Source organism: Melozone crissalis, unplaced genomic scaffold (assembly GCF_028551555.1).
Source record: "Melozone crissalis strain CALT ecotype California unplaced genomic scaffold, PUWL_Pcris_2 ptg000088l_1, whole genome shotgun sequence".
In the NCBI taxonomy this organism is placed as follows: Eukaryota; Metazoa; Chordata; class Aves; order Passeriformes; family Passerellidae; genus Melozone; species Melozone crissalis.
The window spans coordinates 4332756-4355258 of record NW_026535865.1 but is presented as its reverse complement, the minus strand read 5'-3'; the positions used below and the strand labels follow the sequence as shown (position 1 = coordinate 4355258).

The following is a 22503-nucleotide window of genomic DNA, read 5'->3' as shown; positions in this document are numbered from 1 at the left end:
ATCCTCCTGAATGGATCCAAAGGATGCAGTGGTAGGAGAGGTGAGCATGGGGTGGATACCAGCTCCGAGGGGGAAGAGGCCAAATCCCTGAGTCCCTCCTGATTCTGCTGGTGCCCGTGGAAAACCCATCTGAGATTGCTGGTCCCTGTCCAGCAGCAACCTGCAGCACATCTGGGCACATCTGGGCGTCCCAGAGGGGTTTGTGCCTGGTGTCCACCCCCAGGATTGTCCATATGGAATGTCAGTGTGGGATCAGTGACATCCTTGCAGGTCCCATCCCCAACCTGCTGGTGTCCCATCCCATACGGCCAATCCCAGCACAGAGCATAGCACAGACTCAAGGTGCACCAACATCTGGGCACATCTGGGCAGCATCCCAGAGGGGTTTGTGCCTGGTTTCCACCCCCCAGGATCCCAAATGTCCAGTGGCAATGTGGGTTCAGTGACAGCCCCATGGGGAAAGGTGTGACATCCCCGCAGGTCCCATCCCCAAACCTGCTGGTGTCCCATTCCAGATGGCCAGTCCCAGCACAGACTCGAGGTACACCAACATCTGGGCACATCTGGGCATCCCAGAGGGGTTTGTGCCTGGTGTCCACCCCCCAGGATTGTCCAGTGTCAATGTGGGCTCAGTGACATCCCTGTAGGTCCCATCCCCAAACCTGCTGGTGTCCCTTTCCAGATGGCCAATCCCAGCACAGACTCGAGGTGCACCAACATCTGGGCACATCTGGCCATCCCAGAGGGGTTACACTCAATGCCCACCCCATAAATCCCATGGCAGAACGAGCGTGGCTGCGCCCAGCACGTGACATCGGCGATGGGGACACCGTGTGACACCACACTGCCCTGACAGACAAGAATTGCTGCTCAATTTCCGGCTCCCTTTCCCCTTCCCACCCTCTGTGTGATTTACCTCTCCCCAGAGGAGCCCAAAAGCTGTAAACACACTTTTATTTGTCAGTCGTGTCCCCGCAGCCGCACGGCTGTTGGGAAGGTAATAAATTATTCCGGTCCTCTTGGCTTGATGATGTCGGGATTAGGAGCCCTACATATTTTATGGAAACCTCTACATGATCTTCCTTGATAAATCATTTAAATAGGAGTGTCTTTTCTTGGTGTGGGATATAAAATATTTACTGGAGCGGGTGAAGGCTGTTCATCCGTGTTTACCCTCCCGCTTCCCAGCCCGGCTCTGGTGACAAACAGCTCAGCCCTTCACCAGCTCAATGGCACCTCGGCTGTGACACGGGGACAGGCTCCTTGGGCTTGAAAGCTGGGAATTTTGGGGATTTATGTACAAAAAAGAGTGATTTTTGTGCAGCATCAGAGCATCCTCCCCACAGTGCCAACCAGCCCCACGCCAGGGTGTGTTTGCCATGCCATGACCAGATCCAGGCAGCAGAACCAGGATTGCCACAAGGATAGGAGCTCACCAAGGGGAAATTTTGGCACCAACACATCCCCTCAGCTGCATTTTGTTGCAAGAAGTGATTTTGGTCCAGCACCCCAGAGCATCCTCCCTGTAGCGCCCACCAGCCTCATGCCAGGGCGTGTTTGCCATGCCATGACCAGATCCAGGCAGCAAAACCAGGATTGCCACAAGGATAGGAGCTCACTGAGGGGAATTTTTGGGACCAACACATCCCCTCGGCTGCATTTTGTTGCAAAAAGAAATTATTTTGGTCCAGCACCCCAGAGCATCCATCCCGTAGCGCCCACCAGCCCCATGCCAGGTTGTGTTTGCCATGCCATGGCAAAACCAGGATTGCTGCGAGGACTGGAGTTCATCAAGAGGAATTTTTGGGACCAACACATCCCCTCAGCTGCATTTTGTTGCAAAAAGAAATTATTTTGGTCCAGCACCGCAGAGCATCCTCCCTGCAGCATACACCCAAAACATTCCCCCTGCCAGGGAATGTTTTCCACCAGCTCCAACCTGCAACCCCGAGGTTTCTCCAGCATCTCCCACATCCCTGGGACCCCAGAGCATCCTCCCTGCAGCACCAGGGAATGTTTTCCACCAGGTCCAACCTGCTACCCCGGGGTTCTCCAGCATCTCCCGCATTCCTGGGACCAGATCCCCCATCCCTGCCCACCTCATCCCCACCTCATCCCCACCTCCAGCCCCCGGCAGCCTCGGCGGCAGCGTCCTGCTCCCTCCTCCATTAGCATTCATGGCAATTCTTTTCATTTGTTACCTGGCAGGGGAATGAAAACACGTTGTTCCCCGCAGCGGGGGGTTTCCTACGGCGAGCCCCAACTTTTCAATCATTCCTTGGCAGCGCCGTGGCAGAGCGCGGCCCCCCCGCCCCCCGGGCAGGAGCCGGCGCTATTAAAAGGCTCACCCAGGGGCATGTATTTTCCATAAGACGCCGTGTACATGCTGTGCAACATTCAGGAGGATCATGCTGGAGCAATTGGTCCGGATATAATGCCGGTTACCTTGCGAGAGAGCAGCTCCGAGGGGAATGGATGCTCCCGCTCCGTGCCTGGGGGAGAAATCGCTCCCTGCAAGGCTCGGGGGTTGCGGTGGGGATGAGCGGCGCCGCTCAGGTCCGTGTGTGCCGACGGCCAAATTGGGCTTGGAATGGGGGAAAAGGCGCAGGGAAGGTGGTCTGGGGGTGGGTGAGATGCGGTGACCTCCCGAGGTGCCCTCACCTATGGGATACTGTGAAGAAATCCTTCCCTGTGAAGGTGGTGAGGCTCTGGAATGGATTTCCCAGAGAAGCTGTGGCTGCACCATCCCTGGAAGTGTACTGGACAGGCCTTGGAGCAACCTGGGGTGGTGGAAGATGTGCCTGGCATGGTGGGATGAGATTGGCTTTAATGCCCCCTTCCCACACAAACCATTCTGGGATTCGCTGAATCGATGATTCCCAGGAATCTCGCACCACCCGGCAGCCCCCTCCCACCCCTCCACCACCCTCCCTCCTCTCCATTCCGGGGGGAATGAAACAAAACCAAATCTCCAGCGGCCCGAAAAGTTCCATTTCCTGCCCCGCCACAGAGGGAGCGGCCACGGCTGAGCGCAATTACACACCCGGCTGGGTTGGCTCCTGCAAATCGATGGCCGCAAAGGGCCGTGGGTTTTGGCACCCGCATCCCCGCAGCATCCCCGGGCACGGCCCCGCATCCCGATGGGCCCGAGGGAGCCGCTGCTGCGCGCCCGCCTCCCCGCTCTGCTCTCCCGTTCTGTTCCCATTAATCATCCCCGCTCGGGGATTCTCCAGGTGTTCCGCAGCTGGCAGCTTGTTCCAGGAGCGTTCCTGCTTGTACCTATCAGGAGATAAGGGCGGGAGGAGAGCGATGGCCGGGCAGGCGGGGAGGGGACGGCGATGACAGGAGGGACATCCCGCATATCGCGCATCCCCTGCGAGCTGGATCGGGGCAGGAACCGCCTGGAGGGACGTGACGGAGCTCGGGATGTGCCGGTGAGCCCGCGGGGAGCACACGGTGTGCGGGGTGGGGTGGTCACCTGAGTGGGATGGGACAGGGGGACAAAGGGATGAGCCCCCCCAGCCCTGCTGCAACGCTCAGAGGGGCTGGTGGCCTCTGTGCCAACTTCTGTGGTCACTGTGCCAATCTCAGTGCCCACTGGGTCAGCCTCAGTGCCCTCGGTGCCAATCTCAGTGGCCTCTGTGCCGACCTCTGTGGCCACTGTGCCAATCTCAGTGGCCACTGTGCCAACCTCGGTGGTCACTGTGACAATCTCAGTGGCCACTGTGACAATCTCAGTGGCCTCTGTGCCAATCTCAGTGTCACTGTGCCAGCCTTGGAGGCCACTGTGCCAATCTCAGTGTCACTGTGCCAGCCTCGGTGGTCACTGTGCCAACCTCAGTGCCCACTGTGCTAATCTCGGTGGCCTCTGTGCCAATCTCAGTGTCACTGTGCCACTTCCATCCCAGACCCTGAGCCCTGCAGCACCCACCAGCCCCTGCAAAGCCACAATGCCACGGGGCACCCAGGGTGGCAAAGGGACAGCCTGGCCACTGGGGATTCATTTCAATGGAGCAAACTGAAGCTGGGTGTTGGAGAAAAATTTATTTCCATCCCAGGATATTGATTAAAAAATTTATTTTCATCCCAACTCCTTGCTCTGCCTCGAGCAGCTCCGGGGAGGGTTTGGCCTCCTCCTGTGGCACACAGTGGGCATGGTTACCCTGAGCTGCAGTGCCCTGCCCTGCAGCACAAAATGGGAAAATACCTCTGGAAAGCCGAGCAGGGATGGGTGAATGAATAAACCTGCCTGCCTGAATGTCCCTGGAGTGAGCACCAGGGCAGGGAGGGAGCTGGGGACCATCCTGAGCCTCCTCACGGTGCCAACCTGGACCACAACCCTGGCACTGGGGGAGCTGCATCCCTGTGCTCACCACAGCTGGAATGCTGCACCAGGTGGGATTGGGATATTCCATGGGCCAAAATAACCTGATTAATGCTGAAATGCTGAAAGGAGCAGCGGGAGTGGAGACCTCGGAATGGTGCAGGATCACCCAGGGGTCCTGGTGCCTTTGCCCTGGAGCAGGTGGGGAGCAGGATGGCATCTCCCGGCCTGACTCCATGGAATCAGCCCCAGTTATCAGCTGGAATGACTCAGCTCCGCTCCTGCTCTGACATTGCTGCGACGGGGATCCCGCAGCCCAAACAGGATCCAGCACACGCAGCATCCAGCTCTCCATCAGCGCCACTCCTCACATCAAACCTCGATGCCTCTGCAGAAGAGACGGGCTCTAAACGATCCCATTCAGGCCCTAAAGCCCCACGACTCCATTAATTAATTACTAACGACGATCCGTCTCAGCCTCGCGCCTGCCCGCTCGCTATTTTTACCTCCCTATTTCCAACTCCCAGCGTTAAAAAAATCATGAGCCGGGTCTCAGAAAACCTCCTGAGCGGGTCTAAAAACTCATTTTTTGGTCAATCCCTGCCAGGCTCTTTCGCTGGTGGTTCCCTGTGACGGAGGAGCTGGAGGTGGCACCCACGTCCCCGGTGGTGGGTGGCATCTCTCCCGCTCCTGGCACACATATGGCCTTTATTAAAAAGCAAAATCAGTCTTTCACCCTCTGGTGGCAAAACTTCAGAGCTCGGATCAGCTGTGGGAGCCTCAATTAATTACCAGCGGGTTGTTCCTATTGCTGCTAATTATGCTGGAATGGGCATAAAATGCCAGGAAGGAGCATGGGCTGCTCCAAAAAAAGTTTAGGATTTAAGAAAAGAAAGAGCAGGGGCAGAGGATGCTCGTGATGCCACCTCAAAGAAGCCTGTCCTGGCTTTGGTGGCCTGCCAGGATGTCACCTGTTGGTGTCTCTTTTCTGGGGAAACTGAGGCAGTGGCAGGTGAGGAGCCGGGGCTGCGGGAACTGCCAGCCCCGAGCGCCCACCCGCCAGGCGGCCTCGCCTCCGATAATTAAGTACTATCAACAACCGCACATTAATTAATTTAATATCCATTATTATTAATTAACAGGGTAATTAAGTCCTTCCTGTAATTAACACACCACCCAGCAGAGAGGTCTGACTGCAGAGCCCTGGGAAAAGGGAGCAAGGATGGACCAGCTTGGAGCCCGAGCCCTTTGGTGACACAACCCCAGCCACCCCCACAGAGGGGACACACAGAGAGGGAGAAGTGATTCCTCAAAAGCAAGGGCCTCACACGACATTTATTTGTATTTTATTATAAAAAAATACAGAATCCAAATGGAGGGGGGGGGTGAGAGATCCGGTTACCATCAGCACGACGTCGAGGACGAAAGCGGAAATGTCGAAGGACGGAGCGAGGCGCGACGGGGACCAGCACCGGGGGGGGGGGGACAGCACCAGGGGCAGGGGGGGCTGCTCCAGGGGACCCCCAGCCCTCCCCCACCGCCGCCTCCGTCCTTCCACTCTCCCACAGTCGCTGTACACAATATAGATATTTATATATATAATCTATATATATATAAAACACAGACCGAAGGCCAGGCGGGTGCTGCCGGCTCCGTGGCAGAGCCCGGCGGTGCCCCCCGCATCCCCCCCCCCATAAACACAATGCTTTTGTCACCTTCGGGAACCACGACCTGGTCTGGACACACGGGACAGGGACAGGGACGGCAGGGAATGCGATTTTTTTTTTTTTTTTTTTTTTTTTTTACTTATGTGGGATTTTGTTTTTGTAATTTTCTTTTTTTTTTGTAAATTTTTTTTCTTTTTTTTTTTTTTTTTTTTTTTTTGGATGGTCGGGATGAGCTTATTGCAAGATTCCAGCTTCCTAGTCTAAAAAATAAAAATAAAATAAAAATAAGATAAACCCTTCCATAAAATCCATTCTCAACAATACATAAAAAAAAAAACGCTCACAGTATAGCGCTGTATGTACAGGGACAGAGCCCCCCCCGGCCCCCACTGCGGGATCCACTCGGAATGGGGGGGCTCCAGCCAGGTCTGAGCCCATCTCTGGCATCCCCCGGGACCACCGACCACCCCTGGCTTCTGTGGGATGGGCACAGCACCTCCCCAAGGTGGGACAGCCCCAGATTTAAGGCGAGGAGGGGTCAGACCCCGGGGCTGCGGGGTGACCCCTCCCTGGGGATCTGCCACCCCTGGGGTCACGGCCAACCTCGGATTGGGGGTTTGGAGGAGGGGGGGTTCACTTATTAATGCAAAGGAAAATGGGAAAAATCCCCAAGCCCAGCCCTGCAATGTCGGGGGACAATGGGGGAGCGCCAGGAAGGTCCCACACGTGTTCACCGGCCCCCCCATGGGGGCTCCTGTACCCCCAAGGCATCGGGGGGACACGGAGCAGGGGGGAGGAGCAAAATCCACGGCACACACTCCTCCCACCCCGGCGCCAGCCAAACGCCCTCGGAGCGATGCCCACGGCTGGGCGAGCCCGGCCTGCCGGCTCCCAGCGCCCGGCGGTGCTCCCCGTGCCAGCCGCCCATTCCCGGTGCTCCCAGTGCCAGTCATCCTCAATGCCAGCCCTTCCCGGTGCTCCCAGTGCCAGCCGCTCATTCCCGGTGCTCCCAGTGCCGGCCATTGGCAGTGCCAGCCCTTCCCGGTGCTCCCAGTGCCGGCCATCCTCAGTGCCAGCCCTTCCCGATGCTCCCAGTGCCAGCCATCCTCAGTGCCAGCCCTTCCCAGTGCTCCCAGTGCTGGCCATTCTCAGTGCCAGCCCTTCCCAGTGCCAGTCATCCTCAGTGCCAGCCATTCCCGGTGCTCCCAGTGCCGGCTATTGGAAATATCAGCCCTTCCCGATGCTCCCAGTGCCAGCCATCCTCAGTGCCAGCCGTCCCCGGTGCTCTCCGTGCGGTGTCCCCGGTGCTCCCGGTGCTGGCCGTTCCTGCTGCTCCCTGGGTGTCCTCGCTGCTCTCTCAGTGCCATCCTCGGTGCTGCCGTGCTGCCCAGACATCCCCGGTGATGCTCCCCAGTGTCCCCAGTGCTCTCTCCTTGTGGCTGCATCCAGTTTGCTGCTCACGGAGCCACCCCGGTGTCCCACGAGGACGCGGTGACATCCTGGCATGAGTGGGGAGGTGCTCAGGGGGGGCTGTGTCCATCCAGGCCCCCCGTGCCCGGGGCAGGGGGTGGCCGGGGGTGGCAGGTCCGGCTCCGTGACGTCCTGTGGCCGGGCTGGGAAGGAGTCCGTGCCCACGGGGCCGGCGGCACCATGGCCGTGTCCGGTGCTCCCGGTGGCTCTGCCCGCGGTGGGGACAATGAGGGCTCAGCGGGCACTCGAGCCCGGCCCGTGCGGGTCAGTCTGGCACCAGGGGGACCCGACGGGAACAACTCAACGAATAAAAATAAAAATATTTTTTCTTTTAAAAAACCGAACGAAACCAAAACAAACCAAAAATTAAAAAAACAACAAAGGAAAAAAACCCCAAACGGACGAGGACACTGTATTTGGTCTAGAAATGTAAAAAGCAACGCCCCGCCGGGACAGCCGGAGCTGCGGGGCAGGGATGGAAATTCGGGACCCATTGCCCGGGGACAGCCCAGCACCGCTCCCGGCGGGACGGCCGTGCCACGGCGGGGACTTCAGGCGGCGACACGACCCTCCCGGGGCACCATTCGGGGCGGGCGGGATCCGCGGAGCCGCTCCCGGCGCGTCCGTGCCGGTGCTACGAGACCAGCAGCGTCCAGACGACCGGCACCACCGCCAGCGCCGCCGGCGGCACCCTGAGGCTGCAGCAGGAGTTGTTGCTGGTGAAAATGGGCTCCGGGGACTCGTAGAGGGAATCGTCTGTGGAAAAGGAAGGGACAGAGGGAGGGTGAGACGGTGGGATGGCTGTGGAGGCGCGGGGATGCTCGGTCCGGGATGGAAGTGGAGGCGCGGGGATGCTCGGTCTGGGATGGAAGTGGAGGCGCGGGGATGCTCAGTCCCGGATGAAAGCGGAGGCGCGGGGATGCTCGGCGCACCAGGATTGGGATCTGGCAGCATCCCCGCTGCTGACCCCTCCCCAAATCCCAGCTGCCACCCCCGGGATGTGACACGGGGACATCCAAGTGTGGGAGTGAGGGTGGGAATGCCCAGGGTGCTCCTGCTCCTGCCCTTTACTGGGATTAGGGAGCGCTGTACCCCATCCCCGTGTGCCACAGGGAGGTGACACTGTCCCCAGGGTTGGACCCACTCAGGGCAGGGTCACCCCTTGCCCACAGCCTGGGGGGACACACAGGACCCCATGTGGCTGCTCCCCAACTCAGCTCACTCCAGTTTGCCACTGGATTATGGATTTTTACAGCAGGAAAAACAGAGTCTGGTCCTGCCTAGGGATGCTCCAATGCTCAACCCAGCTGATCCCCAATTCCAGAGGGTCCCTCGTGCCAGGATGAAGTTTCCAGACTCATTTTTGAATGAGTCAACTCCAGACTCATTCCAGGGCCAAACCCACTCAAGGGGTGCCCCCTCCCACCACCCCCCAGGCCCAGCCTCTCTCCCCCTTCCCTTCTCTTCCCCTTCACAAGACAGAACAAAATCCCAATATTATTAAAATACTAAAAAATAATATCGGGAGAGATTTCCCCCCCCCCCCCCCCCCCATCCTGAATGGAACATGATGAGTTTTTACAGATGGTTCTGTTATGTTGGGTTTTATTTTAAAGCCACCAAAGGAAGGGAGGCGAGAGCCATCGGTTACCCGGTGACATTCCGCTGTCCCCAGGGAGAGCTGCTGCCATTTGCTAATTACACGTTAACAGGAGAAGAAAATTATTAATTTGTTTTTTTAAATGGCTGATTTATGCGAGTTGGAAAAGTAGCCACTGAGCAGGGATGATTATTGTTATTCATATATTTTTTTTCCCTCTGTCTGGACAGTGTTGAGATGGCTCCAACAGAGCTGAGGGGCCCTGTCCCCATCCCTGTCACCATCAGGGTGGCACCCAAAGGCCACCACTCGCCCCCAACCCACAGGGCAGGACCTGGGGACCCCCCCAGGGACCCCCCAAACCTCTCACTTACTTGTTGGCCGAACATAAACCTTCAGCTTCAGGCAGGGCCTGTCCACCGTGTTCGGGGGGGACGCTGCTGCAGGAGGAAAAGGGGACAAAGGGGGTGGATTGAGGGGAAAGCAGCAAAACAAGGGTCAAGGCACTGAATAAAAATAATAAACATTGGGAGAAAGGGAGAGGGAGGAATGGCAGTAATTATCAGGGTGATACTTCCTCTCGGGATGAGAAAATGGGATTATTTTATATATATAAAAAGAGATTTAATTTTCTCTTTTTTTTTAATTAAAGCAAGGGGTTTTTCACGCATCCCTTTTGTTTTCCGTTTTGGTGCTTCACCCCATGGAGGGAAGGAGGAGGTGCTGAGCTGAGCAGGACCATGATCACCCCAACTCCTCCATCCCAACTCCATCCCAGCTCCTCTAGGGCTGCTGCCAACCCTCCATAGGGGTGGGGATTTTTTTACCCTCCTATATTCTTTTCCTTTGTGGTGCTGCACCTCATGGGGGGACAGAGAAAGTGCTGAACTGAGCAGCACCACAGGCATCCCACGGCATCCCATCCAACAGCATCCAAACCCACAGAATTCCATCCCGCAGAATCCAAACCCACAGAATCCCATTCCATAGAATTCCATCCTGTAGAATCCCATCCCAATGCGCCCCAACCCACAGAAACCCATCCCACAGAATTCTATCCCACAGAATCCAAACACACGGCATCCCATCCTGCACAATCCCAACCCACAGAATTCCATCCCATAGAATCCTAACCCACAGAATTCCATCCCACAGCATCTAAACCCACAGAATTCCATCCTGCAGCATCCTAACCCACAGAATCCCATCCAGTAGCATCCAACTCACAGAATTCAAACCCACAGAATCCTAACCCACAGAATTCCATCCCACAGCATCCCAACCCACAGAATTCCATTCTGCAGCATCCCATCCCACAGAATCCCATCCCATCCCACAGAATTCCATCCCACAGCATCCCAACCCACAGCATCCCATCCTACAATGTCCCAACACACAGAATCCCATCCCACAGCATCCTAACCCACAGAATTCCATCCCACAGCATCCTAACCCACAGCGCCCCATCCCACAGGATCTTAACCCACAGAATCCCATCCCACAGCATCTAAACCCACAAAATTCCATCCCGCAGCATCCCATCCTGCAGAATTCTATCCCACAGCATCCCAACCCACAGAATTCCATTCTGCAGCATCCTATCCCACAGAATTCCATTCTGCAGCATCCCATCCCACAGAATTCCATCCCACAACATCCCATCCCACAGAATCCCATCCCATCCCACAGAACTCCATCCCACAGAATCCAAACCCACAGAATTCCATCCCACAGCATCCCAACCCACAGCATCCCATCCTACAATGTCCCAACACACAGAATCCCATCCCACAGCATCCTAACCCACAGCGCCCCATCCCACAGGATCTTAACCCACAGAATCCCATCCCACAACATCCCAACCCACAGAATTCCATCCCACAACATCCCATCCTGCAGAATTTCACCCCACAGAATGCAAACCCACAGAATTCCATCCCACAGCATCCCAACCCACAGCATCCCATCCCACAGAATCCTAACCCACAGCATCCCATCCCACAGCATTGAACCCACAGAATCCCACCCCATCCCGCTGCATCCCAGCTCCATCCCCAGGGCCAGCGCTGCCCTTGACCCGCTCCAGAGGCACGAGCGTGTCCCGGTGCCGGCGGGTTAATGGATTCCAATCCGTGGGCTCGAGGAGGAGGTAATTTCTTTTCTTTCATGTCTGCTAAATACGGTTCCTCAAAGAGGCATAATTTCTAATGTTCCGCATGACGGGAATTCTAACCGGGTTAGCAATGATCAGCTTCCCATTTACTCCTGTGTAATCTCTCCCTAACGACATTAAAAAATAAAAAAAAATAAAATAAAATAAAAGCGGAGAGGGGGGGGGGAGGAAGAGAGACAGAGAGAGTTGTGGCCGCAGTTATTGCGCCGGTGACATTTTACGGGGGGAGAAGAGAGAAGGGGGGAAATGGTAATTTAATATAGATAAAAGGAACAAATTAAGTGGGCTGAAAACAGCTGCTTTAGGAAAAAGAGGAGGAATGATAAGGCGGAGGAGCGTGGCCGTGGCTCTGGAGAGGGCGGCGGGGTTGGGGTCGCGCTGCCGCGTTTGGGGTTGGGTTTTATCCCAGCACCTGCCCCCAGCAATGCTGGATTGTTTTTCCTGTGGGCTCCTCTCCCCCTCCTGGCCCTGTGGATGTTGTGGAAGTGGAAATTCCCTGCTGGGAGCCCCCGTCCTGCAGCCAGCACTGGAGTTTCCTCCTGAGCAGGCCAGGCAGTTCAGGTTAGGGTGAGAAAGGGAGCCCAGATTCGGGAGAGCACAGGGATACATGGGAGAGCATAGGAATTCCATGTGAGAACAGGGGAATTACATGGGAGAGCACAGGAATTCCATGTGAGAACATGGGAATTACATGGGAGAGCACAGGAATTACACGAGAGCACAAATATATAGGAGAGCATGGGAATAGATGGGAGAGCATAGGAATTACATGTTAGAGTATGGAAATATATATGAGAGGATGGAAATTACATGGGAAAGCACAGAAATTCCATGTGAGAACATGAGAATTACATGGGAGAGCACAGGAATTACACGGGAAAGCTCAGGTGTATATGGGAGACCACGGGAATTACACGAGAGCAAAGAAATACATAGGAGGTCATGGGAATAGATGGGAGAGCACAGGAATTACATGTAACAGCATGGAAATATATATGAGAGGATGGAAATTACATGGGATGGCACAGGAATTACATGTGAGAACATGGGAATTACATGGGAGAGCACAGGAATTACACGAGAGCACGGGAATTACATGACAGCACAGAAATAAAGAGGAGAGCACAGGAATAGATGGGAGAGCACATGGAATTACATGTAGCAGCATGGAAATACACGTGAGAAGATGGAAATTACATGGGAGAGCACAGGAATTAAATGTGAGAACATGGGAATTACATGTGAGAGCATGGGAATTACATGGGAGAGCACAGGAATCACACGAGAGCACAGAAATACATGGGAGAACATGGGAATAGATGGGAAAGCACAGAAATTCCATGGGAGAACATGGGAATTACATGGGAGAGCTCAGGTGTGTATGGGAGAGCACAGGAATTACATGTAAGAGCATGGAAATACATATGAGAGGATGGAAATTACATGGGATAGCACAGGAATTACATGTGAAACCACATGAATATTTTTGAGAGCACAAGAATACACAGGAGTTTATGGGAACACTGCACTGGGGCTGGGGACATTCCCAGTTCCATTTCCACTGGAATGAAACCAGTACCTTTGAACAGTCCTGGTCATTCTCATGCCCAGTCAAACGTTTCCATGGGATGTTTGTTTGCCCTGAGCTGGATTTTTGAGAGGATGCTGCAGCATTTTGGCTCAACCAACACCCACCCAGCCACCAGGACCACCCCATGCCCACTCACAGATGTAGTAATACTCGTGGCCGGGTCGGAACTCGAAGCCCAGCGAGAAGGGGGTGAAGAGCTGGAACTTCTCGGAGAACTTGAGGGGCCCGTTGGGCGAGTCGGGGCGGTTGCACTCCCAGCGCTTGAAGCCGCGCTGCCGGTGGTCGCAGGACGCGTGGCCCTCGTAGTTGACCATGTAGAGGATGTACCTCTCCATCCGCTCCGGCAGCGGCTCCTCGTAGTGAGGGCAGTAGATGTCCAGGTAGTCGTTGATGCTCACCTCCACCGTGTAGTCCCCGCGGTGGAACCTGCGGAGGTGTTGGGGCAGAGGGTCACAAACTCGTCTGGAGACCCCTCCCGGCGTGGAATCACATGGAGGTGTGGGTTGGCAGGGACCTTAAAGCTCATCCAGTCCCCGTGGGTGATCTGTTTTTGTGCCCAGCTTGGTGTCCTGGGATGGGACCCTGCCAAGCTGCTCTTTTTGGGACTGAAAATCCTCCTTGTTTTGCAGGAAAAACCCAAGGAGAGACACTCCCAGGACATCAAGTGGTGCCTCCAGATGTCGGATATGAGTGGGTAAGGAGGGGCAGGTGAACACAGGACCATGGAATCCCAGGATGGTTTGGGTGGGAAGGACCTTAAAGCCCATCCAGTCCCTGTGGGTGTTCTGCTTCTGTGCTCTTTTTGGTGTCCTGGGATGGGACCCTGCCACGCTGCTCTTTTTGGGACTGAAAATCCTTCTTGCTTCACAGGAACAAGCCAAGGAGAACATTGGCAGGAGATCAAGTGGTGCCTTCAGCTGATCCAGGACTATCAGATATGAGGGGTAAGGAGGGGCAGGCAAACACAGGATCATGGAATCCCAGGACCCTAAAGCCCATCCAGTCCCCCCTGCCATGGGCAGGAACACCTTCCACCATCCCAGGTTGCTCCAAATCCATCCAACCTGGCCTTGGACACTTCCAGGGATGGGGCAGCCACAACTGCTGTGGGCACCCTGTGCCAGGGCCTCACCTCTGTGTGATCCAAAGCCTGATCCAACCCCACCAGCCCCATTAACCTCCAGGTTAACCCAAATCCTCTTCGTTTCATGCCAACAAACCGGCACCATTTGGCAGGAAACCGCACAAAAACGGCGATTCCCGGCGGCGCCGCAATCCCGGTGTCACTGGTGTTCTTGGCACTGACAACCCCAGAGATTAAGGGATTATCAGCACTGGAGAACCCCGTGGCACATGCCAGCAAACCCCTCCATCTCCTCACAGGGTGGCCCCTGTGACCCCCTCCCCAAATTCCAGACCCCCAGCACCACAGCTGGTGGAGCTCAAGGCCAAATTCGCCGTTCCCCCATGGCAGCTTGGCTTCCTCTCATCACTGAGGGTTTTCTATATAAATTTAAGGGGTTTTCCTATCAATTTGAGGTTTTTTCCTATCAATTTGAGGGTTTTTATATCAATTTAAGGTTCCTTGCATCAGGTAGCCCGAAAACCTCAGCACTGCCAGGACAGTGCTCACCCCACAGCTCCAGGGTTTGGCCATGGATGGAGGGGTCAGCACAGCCTTGGTGGGTTGGGGACTGTGACCACAACCCCCTCAACCTCCCAAAGCAGAATTTTGGGGCTCCCAAACACCCCCTGAGGCTGTGACAGCTGCTGAGATGTCTTCAACTCAATCAGAAACACCCCAAAAGTGCAGCCCCATCCCTATGGGAGCAGAGAGTGACCCCCAAAAGGGAAGGGGGGCAAGAAGGGAGGAGGTGTGGGGAGGACTGGGGGGGTCCTGCAGCCCCCCTCCAGCTCATTACCTGCCTCATAAGCTCTCTGATCACACAGGGAACACGCTAATTAAGGAGCAGGGTTTCTCCCTCTCCTTCCCTCTCCTTTCCCGAGCCAGTTGTGCCAACCCTGCCCCTGGCAAGGTAACATTGGAAAATGTAAAATTAATACAAAGGGCTGGAATTTACAGGGAAACAATTTTCAAATGCGCGGAGAACAATAAAAAATATTTAAAGGAGGAAAAAAACCAACAAAAAAAAGCTTCTTCTCGCTGCCTTTTATTTAAAAAAAATTATTTATTTTAATGATCGTTACTAAAGCCCAAAGAGAGGCGGGGGGGCCCCCACTTACCAGGGGAATAATAGTGGTAATAATTATTACATTTTGGGGGAAAAACTCACTTTGAGGGAGTGACAAATTGCTGAATTAAAGCTGATTAAAGCTGATTAATGGCCCAGACACAGATGGATGCAGGGGGGCCACGGGGAGGAGGCTACCCTTGTCTAGGGGGCTGTGGGGAGGAGTCACCCTCCTTTGGGTGAGGGGGTTTAGGGGACCCCCAGCATGGTGCACCCCATGTTCTGGGCTCCCCCAGTGCATCCCAGTTTGATGCTATGGGATGGGGATGATTTCAGCACCAGGGATGCACCCAGGACAACCCCCAGATCCATGAACACCCCAGCTCCAGAGCTCCATGCTCCCACCCTCCAGCACAGGACATGTCACCCACTGAGCCTGGCTCCATCAGATTTGGGTCTAACCAACACTTTCTCAGCACCATGACACCTCTGCCCCTTCCATGACAGGAGCAAGAATCCACGGAAAGGAAATTGTCTGGAATTAAAATCTCACCACACCGGGCAGGGTGGCAATTCCATGCTGGAAACACATTGTCCTCTCAAGTTTTTACCTCTTGGATATTCACCGTGGAGGGGAGAAACCCTTCCAACGGGAGAGGCACCCGCAGATGGAGACCCCAGACCCAACCAGGAGAGCAAATCCCACACCCAAACCCTGGTCCTGCTCCCCAAAACCACAGCCAGTGCCTCAGTTTCCCCTCAGAGCTGCAGCAGCATCCTCCCAAAATTCCCAAATTCGGGCAGCGACCCAGTGCAGGAACAAAGCGGATTTGTCTCTCTACACCCTGCGAGACCAGCCAGTGTCCCAAGGGTTAAATAATTCAGATTTTTCTTTCCTGAACAGCTTGAAAAGAGATATGATTGCGCCCACTGGAATACAGGAGGGGGGGGGGATATTATGGATGGAAAAGAGCTATTTAAGCTGAGGAACGGTGTTGGCACATAAACAAATGGGTATAAACCGGCCATGAATAAATTGAGGCTGGAAATTAGGAGGTTTGGAACCACTGGGGGCTCACAGGGGCAGAGGGGCGAGGGGGGGACTGGGGCAGGGGGCCAGGTATGGGGTCCCCCCCGCTCCAAGGGCACCCGTCCTTGCAGGGCCAGGCGCTGAGAGATTTAAAATCTCCCTTCCGCTTTCATCTCCCGAAATCTCCTTCATTCAAATAGTCACAGCGTGATCAGGAGTAATAAGCCTATTACAGAGCAAAATAAAACACAGCAGCCTCCCCCTCCACACCCCCCCAAACCAGCCCCCCCCCCAGCCCTCCTGCCCTCTTTGGGGCTATTAAACACAACCAAAGAAATTCAGATGTGGAGAAGCCAATGTCACTCCTTCCCCAGCTCCCCCAGGTGTCCCCCTGCTCAGGAAATGGGGACAAAGTGGTTCCTGGAGCTGGGGGGGTGGCAGGGAAGGGTCTCTGGGGTGCAGGTGCCCACTGGCCCCTTGCACAGCTCTTTTCTGCATTAATCCTGTTGCTCAGCTGGCTCTGTGGCCGGCAATGGAGCTCACACCAGGAATGTTTAAGGCGGTTTTCCGTCTGCTTCTCCTTCTCCTTGGGCAGGAATCACTGCCAAGCCCGGAGCCATCCCTCGGGATGACAATGGCAGCGCTGGGCAGGAGCAGGACGGGGCCACCAGGGGGAATTTGGGCCATGTGCTGTCCCAGTGTCCTGGAGGCTGATCCCGATTCCCTGCTTGAGAGGCAGAAGTCACTTACAGAGCTGGGAGGGGAGGGAGCCGGAGCTGGATGCACATGCACACCTGTGTCCACCCAGTTTGGTCCAGTGGGTTTGGCCACCCCAGACCCCATCCCACTGCCCCATCCCACCAGTTCCAAGGTTGATTTTAACCGTGTTTTCAAATATTTTCCATGGCAGAAGAGACCGTCCCCAAACTCCCTCCAGGCTGTGCCGGAGCATCCCAGCATCCCACCATGGCCAAGCCCTGACGCTGGCAGGGATGAGATGGCATTCAGGGCATGCCCTGTCCCCATCAACCCCAACCCCTGGGAGGGTGGCAGTGACAAGTCGCAGTCCCCAGAGGCTCTGGGGTTGTCCCTGGTGGGACAGAGCGGGGACGGCGTCGTGGCTCACGGAGCGCCAGTAATGCGGGCCGGAGGGACCCCGCCGTACACACAGCACCTAAATTATTTAATTTCTCCAAACTGCTGCACCTTTATAAATCATTAAAAGCTCCTTTTGATCTGTGTTAATGAGGTTTCCTGAGTGCGGGGCTGGGAAATGCTTCGGCGCCAGAAAGCGACGCCGCTGATTAAAAAAATCAAGAGGGGGTGAGTGGGAGCGTGGGGGGCACGGGCATGGGGCTGGGGGGCACGGGGAGGTGGGCACGGGGCAGGGGGCACAGGGGGTCCCCCAGGGCCCAGCCAGACAGTGGAGGGGCTTCAGGGATGCCCATCATGTTTATGTTCTTTCTCTTTCAGTTTCCCTTTTCAGTTTCCCTTCCCTTTTCTCTCTCCCATCCCTTTCCTCTTTCCTGGAGCTTTCCAGCCAGGGAATCCCAGGAACATGCTGGTACCTGGGAAGTGCTGGTGCCAGGCTGGGGTTCTTGGCCCTCCCAGTGCTCTGGGAAACAATTCCCTGTTTGGGGAGCAGCGGGATGGGATGAAAGCCCCGGGGCTGTCACTGGGAGCCTCAGGAGCGTCCGGTCCCAGCAGTGCCACCGTCGGTGACCCCGTCAGTGACACCGTGAGAGCACCGCGGCGCCGGCCCTGACAGCTTTAATGCCGATATTTATCTGTGCTCCAAAGCTCCGAGCCCGGCTCCACACTCAGGAGCTCCATCACCGGCATTGGGAGCGACAGTGACGGCTCCCAATGATGGCAGCTGGGTTTGGGTTTGACATCGGTTGGGGACACGGTGGGGACAGGGGTGGGGATGGGGATAGGCACAAGGACGGGGATGAGGATAAGGATGGAGATAAGAATGTGGATAGAGACAGGGATGGGGACAGAGATAAGGAGAGGGATGGGGACAGGAGTGGGAATGGGGACAGAGACAGGGATGGGGACAGGGATGGGAATGCGACAGGAACAGGGATGGAGACAGGGATGGGAATGGGGACAGAGACAGGGATGGGGACATGAATGGGAATGGGGACAGCGACAGAGATGGGGACAGGGATGGGACAGGGCTGGGACAGGGGTGGGGACAGGGATGTGAATGGGGATAGACACAAGGACAGGGATGAGGATAGGGATGGAGATAAGAATGTGGATAGAGACAGGGATGGGGACAGGGATGGGAATGGGGACAGAGACAGGGATGGAGACAGGAGTGGCAGGGGGGGATAGACAGGGACAGTGATGGATATGGGGATGGAGATAAAAACTGGTATAGGGACACGGATGGGGATAGGATTGGGGATGGAAATGGGGACAGGCATGGGAACAGCAATAGAGACTGGGATGGGGATGTAGACAGGGACAGGGATGGTGATGGGATTGGGGATGGAAATAGGGACAAGCATAAGAACAGCAGGGAGGCATGGATGTGGTGGGGATGGAACGGGGATAGACACAGGGATGGAGATGGGCACAGGGATGAGGATAAGGACTGGGGCAGGCGTTGTGGCTAACAAAACCAAATTCCATGCAGACCCAAGGGGCACTTCCCCAGCCCTGGCATCCCTGGAGCTGCTCAGGGAGCAGCACTGCCCCAGCTGGAGCAGGCGAGCAGCACCCCCAGCCCGGCTCAGCGGAGCTCACACCTCCACTGACGGATATTTCCCTTTCCCTCCTTTTAAGGTAAATGACAGAAAATCCCAGGACAGCCATCAGCCTCCGAGGTAACCTCGTCCCGCCTCGGCCGCGTTCCCACAGGATTCAGCGGCTCCTGTTACCTGGGGCAACGGCGGGGAAATGACGGCTGGCATCTAAATTGCCATCATTATGCTCCAGAGCCAACACTCCCCATTTACACTTTATTGTCATCTTTTGCTTTAGGGAGATGCTGAGATATTACAGGACGGGGTGACAGAGCGGGATGAGCGGGGACGCACGAGGAGAGAGGCGCGGAGATAAATGGGGACCCCCGGAGCTGTTATTTCAGCCTGATTGCGGATCCGGAAGCGGAGCCGAGCCCGATCCCGCAGGCTGTGGGGAGCTTTTAGCACACACAAGAAAATAAAATTTGTTTAAATGTAAGCGCCAGCCTGGCGGGGCCCGGGCACGTGGTGGCTGGGAGAGGATTCCCACCAAAACGGCGCGGAAGCAGCTCAGCCTCCTCCTGCTGCAGGGATGCTGATGGAAAAAGGGAACTGAGCCTCATCAACAGCTGCTGCTGGGACCACACTGTGGGGCTGGCACCCCTTTGTGGGGCTGGCACGCCTTTGTGGGGCTGGTACCTCAATATTGGACAGGAATCCCATTGTGGGGCTGGTACCCCACTGTGGGGCTGGCACCCCATTGTGGGGCTGGTACCTCAATATTGGACAGGTATCCTATTGTGGGGCTGGCACCCCATTGTGGGGCTGGCACCCCATTGTGAAGCTGGCACCCCTTTGTGGGGCTGGTACCTCAATATTGGACAGGAATCCCATTGTGGGGCTGGCACCCCATTGCATGTCCTGCACCCCACTGCAGTGAGGTCACTGGGATCACTCCAAGGATAATCCTGGGCACCCCAAAGCAAAACCTGCTCTTGGCTCTCCAAATTCCAAGTTCATTCTCCCTCCCCATCCCACTTTTTGCCAGGCTGCACAAAGGAAATGCAAAGCCAAACTTGGGATGTCATCTCCCCATCCCCATAGGGTGACTGCAGTGAGACAGGGCCAGGGGGAGGAACGGGGCCTTTCAAGTGTTTGCAGAGAAAAAAGAGAGAAAAAAGTAAAGAGTTCAAAAACTGAGCAACTTTCTAAGGAAGAGCCAGGGCAGCTTCACTCTCAGCCCCACAGTGCCGTGCATGGGATTGGGATTGGGAGATTCCTTCCCACACAACACCTCCCTGAGTGGGATCCCAGAGCTCACAGTGCCTGGATAAACCCAACCAGAGCCACAATCCCACGGATGCACCGGGAGCTGGGAGTTCCACACGACCCAGCACGACACAGACACGCTGCACGGATGGACCCTGCCATGATGCCAAGCATGGAGCAGACAGGTTTTTCCCTCAGACTCATGACGTCACCCTCTTGTCCAGAAAAAAATGCAGGTGTCAGAAAGAAATCGTGTTTTTGGCACACAAATATTCCATTTTCCACATGCCACAGCCTATCCAGGGGGATGAACCCCCTCCTTGGGCAGGTGGAGCTTCTTTTGGGGGAGCTCTACCCTCACCCCACAACCAAAGCTCCCTGGAACTGCTCCAGCTGCTGCAATTCCCACCACTCACCCCTCATTAGCATGGATGCTCATTAGCCCAGCGCTGAGACTAATCAATACTGCCATTAACCGACTCCCTGGAATTAATGCGCTTGAACCTGGCAGGCCGCAGGATATTGGTCATTTTTCCACTTAACCTGGCAGGAGGAGTTTTTCCCTGTGCTGGTGGCACTGGATGACAGGGAAGCTGGGACAGCTCATCCCTTCAGCTCCTGGCTGCTGCTTCAGCACCAGCTTTGGGCTCACCACCGCTTTTTGGTCATCCCAAGCTTGTTGGAGACTCTCTAGGGTCTCCAACCCTGTCCCAAGCCATCGAGTTGGAGACCCTAGAGAGGGTTCTGGGGTCTCCATCACAGCATAGGGACACCCAGATCGTCACCCTCTGGTGCCACACCGTTCCTGCAGCTCCTCCATCCCTTCTGCCCCAGGTTGCTGGCCCTGGAGCCCCGGGCAGGCACAGCCAAGCTGCTCTCCAGGGCACCCCAGAGCCACCCTCCCCTGCTGCTCCCGCCGCCTCGCAGCGCCTCTGGCTAAACAGAGATCAGAAATGTTAGATCTTTCTTAACATCTCCTGCCAGCACTGTCAGTGGCCCTCTCCAGAGTACCAGGGCCCTCTGTTATGTAAACACAGCACATTCTCTGTCAAAGATTAAAAAAAAAAAAGCCTCATTTGCACATAAAAGCAGCCTCTGCACTAGTTACGGGCACTGTGGCATGTAAGGAAGACTGTAGGTTAAATTCAATAATAAAGTGGGGCGGCGCAGAGGTCCTGCTCCAGCTCCTTCTCCCACGGCTGCTCCAGCCCGACCTGCAGCCACCAAGTGGTGCCAGGCACAGGTCCCTGGGATGGATGGGGACTGAGGAGACACCCTGAGCCCAGGCTGGGCTGTGGGTGAGTGACCCCAGGCCCCACAGACCACCCTGGTGCCCCTCTGTGCCCCCTTCATGCTCACGGCACCCCAGACTCCACCATGCCCATCTCCTCCCCTTGGCACCCCATCCAGAGCGGAGCCTGGTGCCCCACATCCCTCCCCACACATTTTTGGGAGCTGGCACCACCCTCACACCCCAGCACAGCTCTGCCATCGCCACGGAGCAGCTCCACACAGGGAAGCACAAGGATCACGAATGTGACACCGGATCATGAATGTGACACCGCGGATGTGACACCCCTTGCTGCCAGCCCTTGGTGACTGCTGTGGGATGGCACTGGGGGGATCTCTGGCCAGGGCAGGGAGTGCCAGCAGCCCAGCTGGCTCCGGGGATGGCGGCAGCCAGCCGGGCCCGCGGCCGGTTCCGCGCAAATCGAATCAACAGAAACTGAGCTGTCGGAGAGACGAGGGCTGGGAAGTGTCACGGTAATCGTGTTAGTGCCAGCAGGGCCACGGCTGCTCCAGGAGCCAGGGGCATGGTGAGGTGGGCATGGCAGGGTGGCACAGAGCAATGGGCATACAAGGATGGTCATGATGGGGTGGGCACGGCAATGCCAGCACAGGGGCTCACCAGACACCCAGATCTGTCAGGCCCAGGGGGAGGGAGTGAGGATCCAACAGGGATCAGGGCGAGGTCCAGCAGACCCAGACAGCCACAGAGCCTGGTGGCATGAGGAGTCACAGCGATGGTTGACAGTGAAGGTGACAGGGACACCAGACCCCACCAGAGAGAGGCGATTCATTCCCAAATCACTGCGTGCCACCATCCAGCACCTGTGTCCCCACGGCCATCAGCCTGGGGATCATGTCACCATCCAGCACCCGTGTCCCCACGGCCATCAGCCTGGGGATCATGTCACCATCCAGCACCTGTGTCCCCACGGCCATCAGCCTGGGGATCATGTCACCATCCAGCACCTGTGTCCCCATGGCCATCAGCCTGGCACAAATGACCCCAAAGACACCAGCCTGGCACTTGTGTCCCTGTGCACGCTCAGCCCTGCTCATGTCCCCGCTCACGTCTGTGGCAGCCGGGCACGTGCCAGCCGTGCACGGGATCACGCGTGCTCATCCGTGCTCCGGCGGCTCACGCTGAGCGCCCTAATTACCGCGTCTGGCCAGGCGGGCGGGCGCTGATAACGGGCACGGGACG

The 22503-nt window shown here is 56.2% G+C and overlaps 1 protein-coding gene across 1 annotated transcript in view; it reads right to left on the bottom strand.

The window, feature by feature from the left end:
• Nucleotides 1-8070: 8070 nt before the first annotated feature.
• EFNA2 (ephrin A2) overlaps nt 8071-22503 on the bottom strand; it is a 39623-nt gene continuing 25190 nt past the window's right edge. The window contains exons 2-4 of the mRNA XM_054291057.1: nt 12962-13251; nt 9436-9501; nt 8071-8217 (exon numbers count right to left, since the gene is read on the bottom strand). Of these exons, the coding sequence (XP_054147032.1) occupies nt 8096-8217; nt 9436-9501; nt 12962-13251 (478 nt within the window). The 3' untranslated portion in view covers nt 8071-8095. The remainder of the gene's footprint in view (nt 8218-9435; nt 9502-12961; nt 13252-22503) is intronic.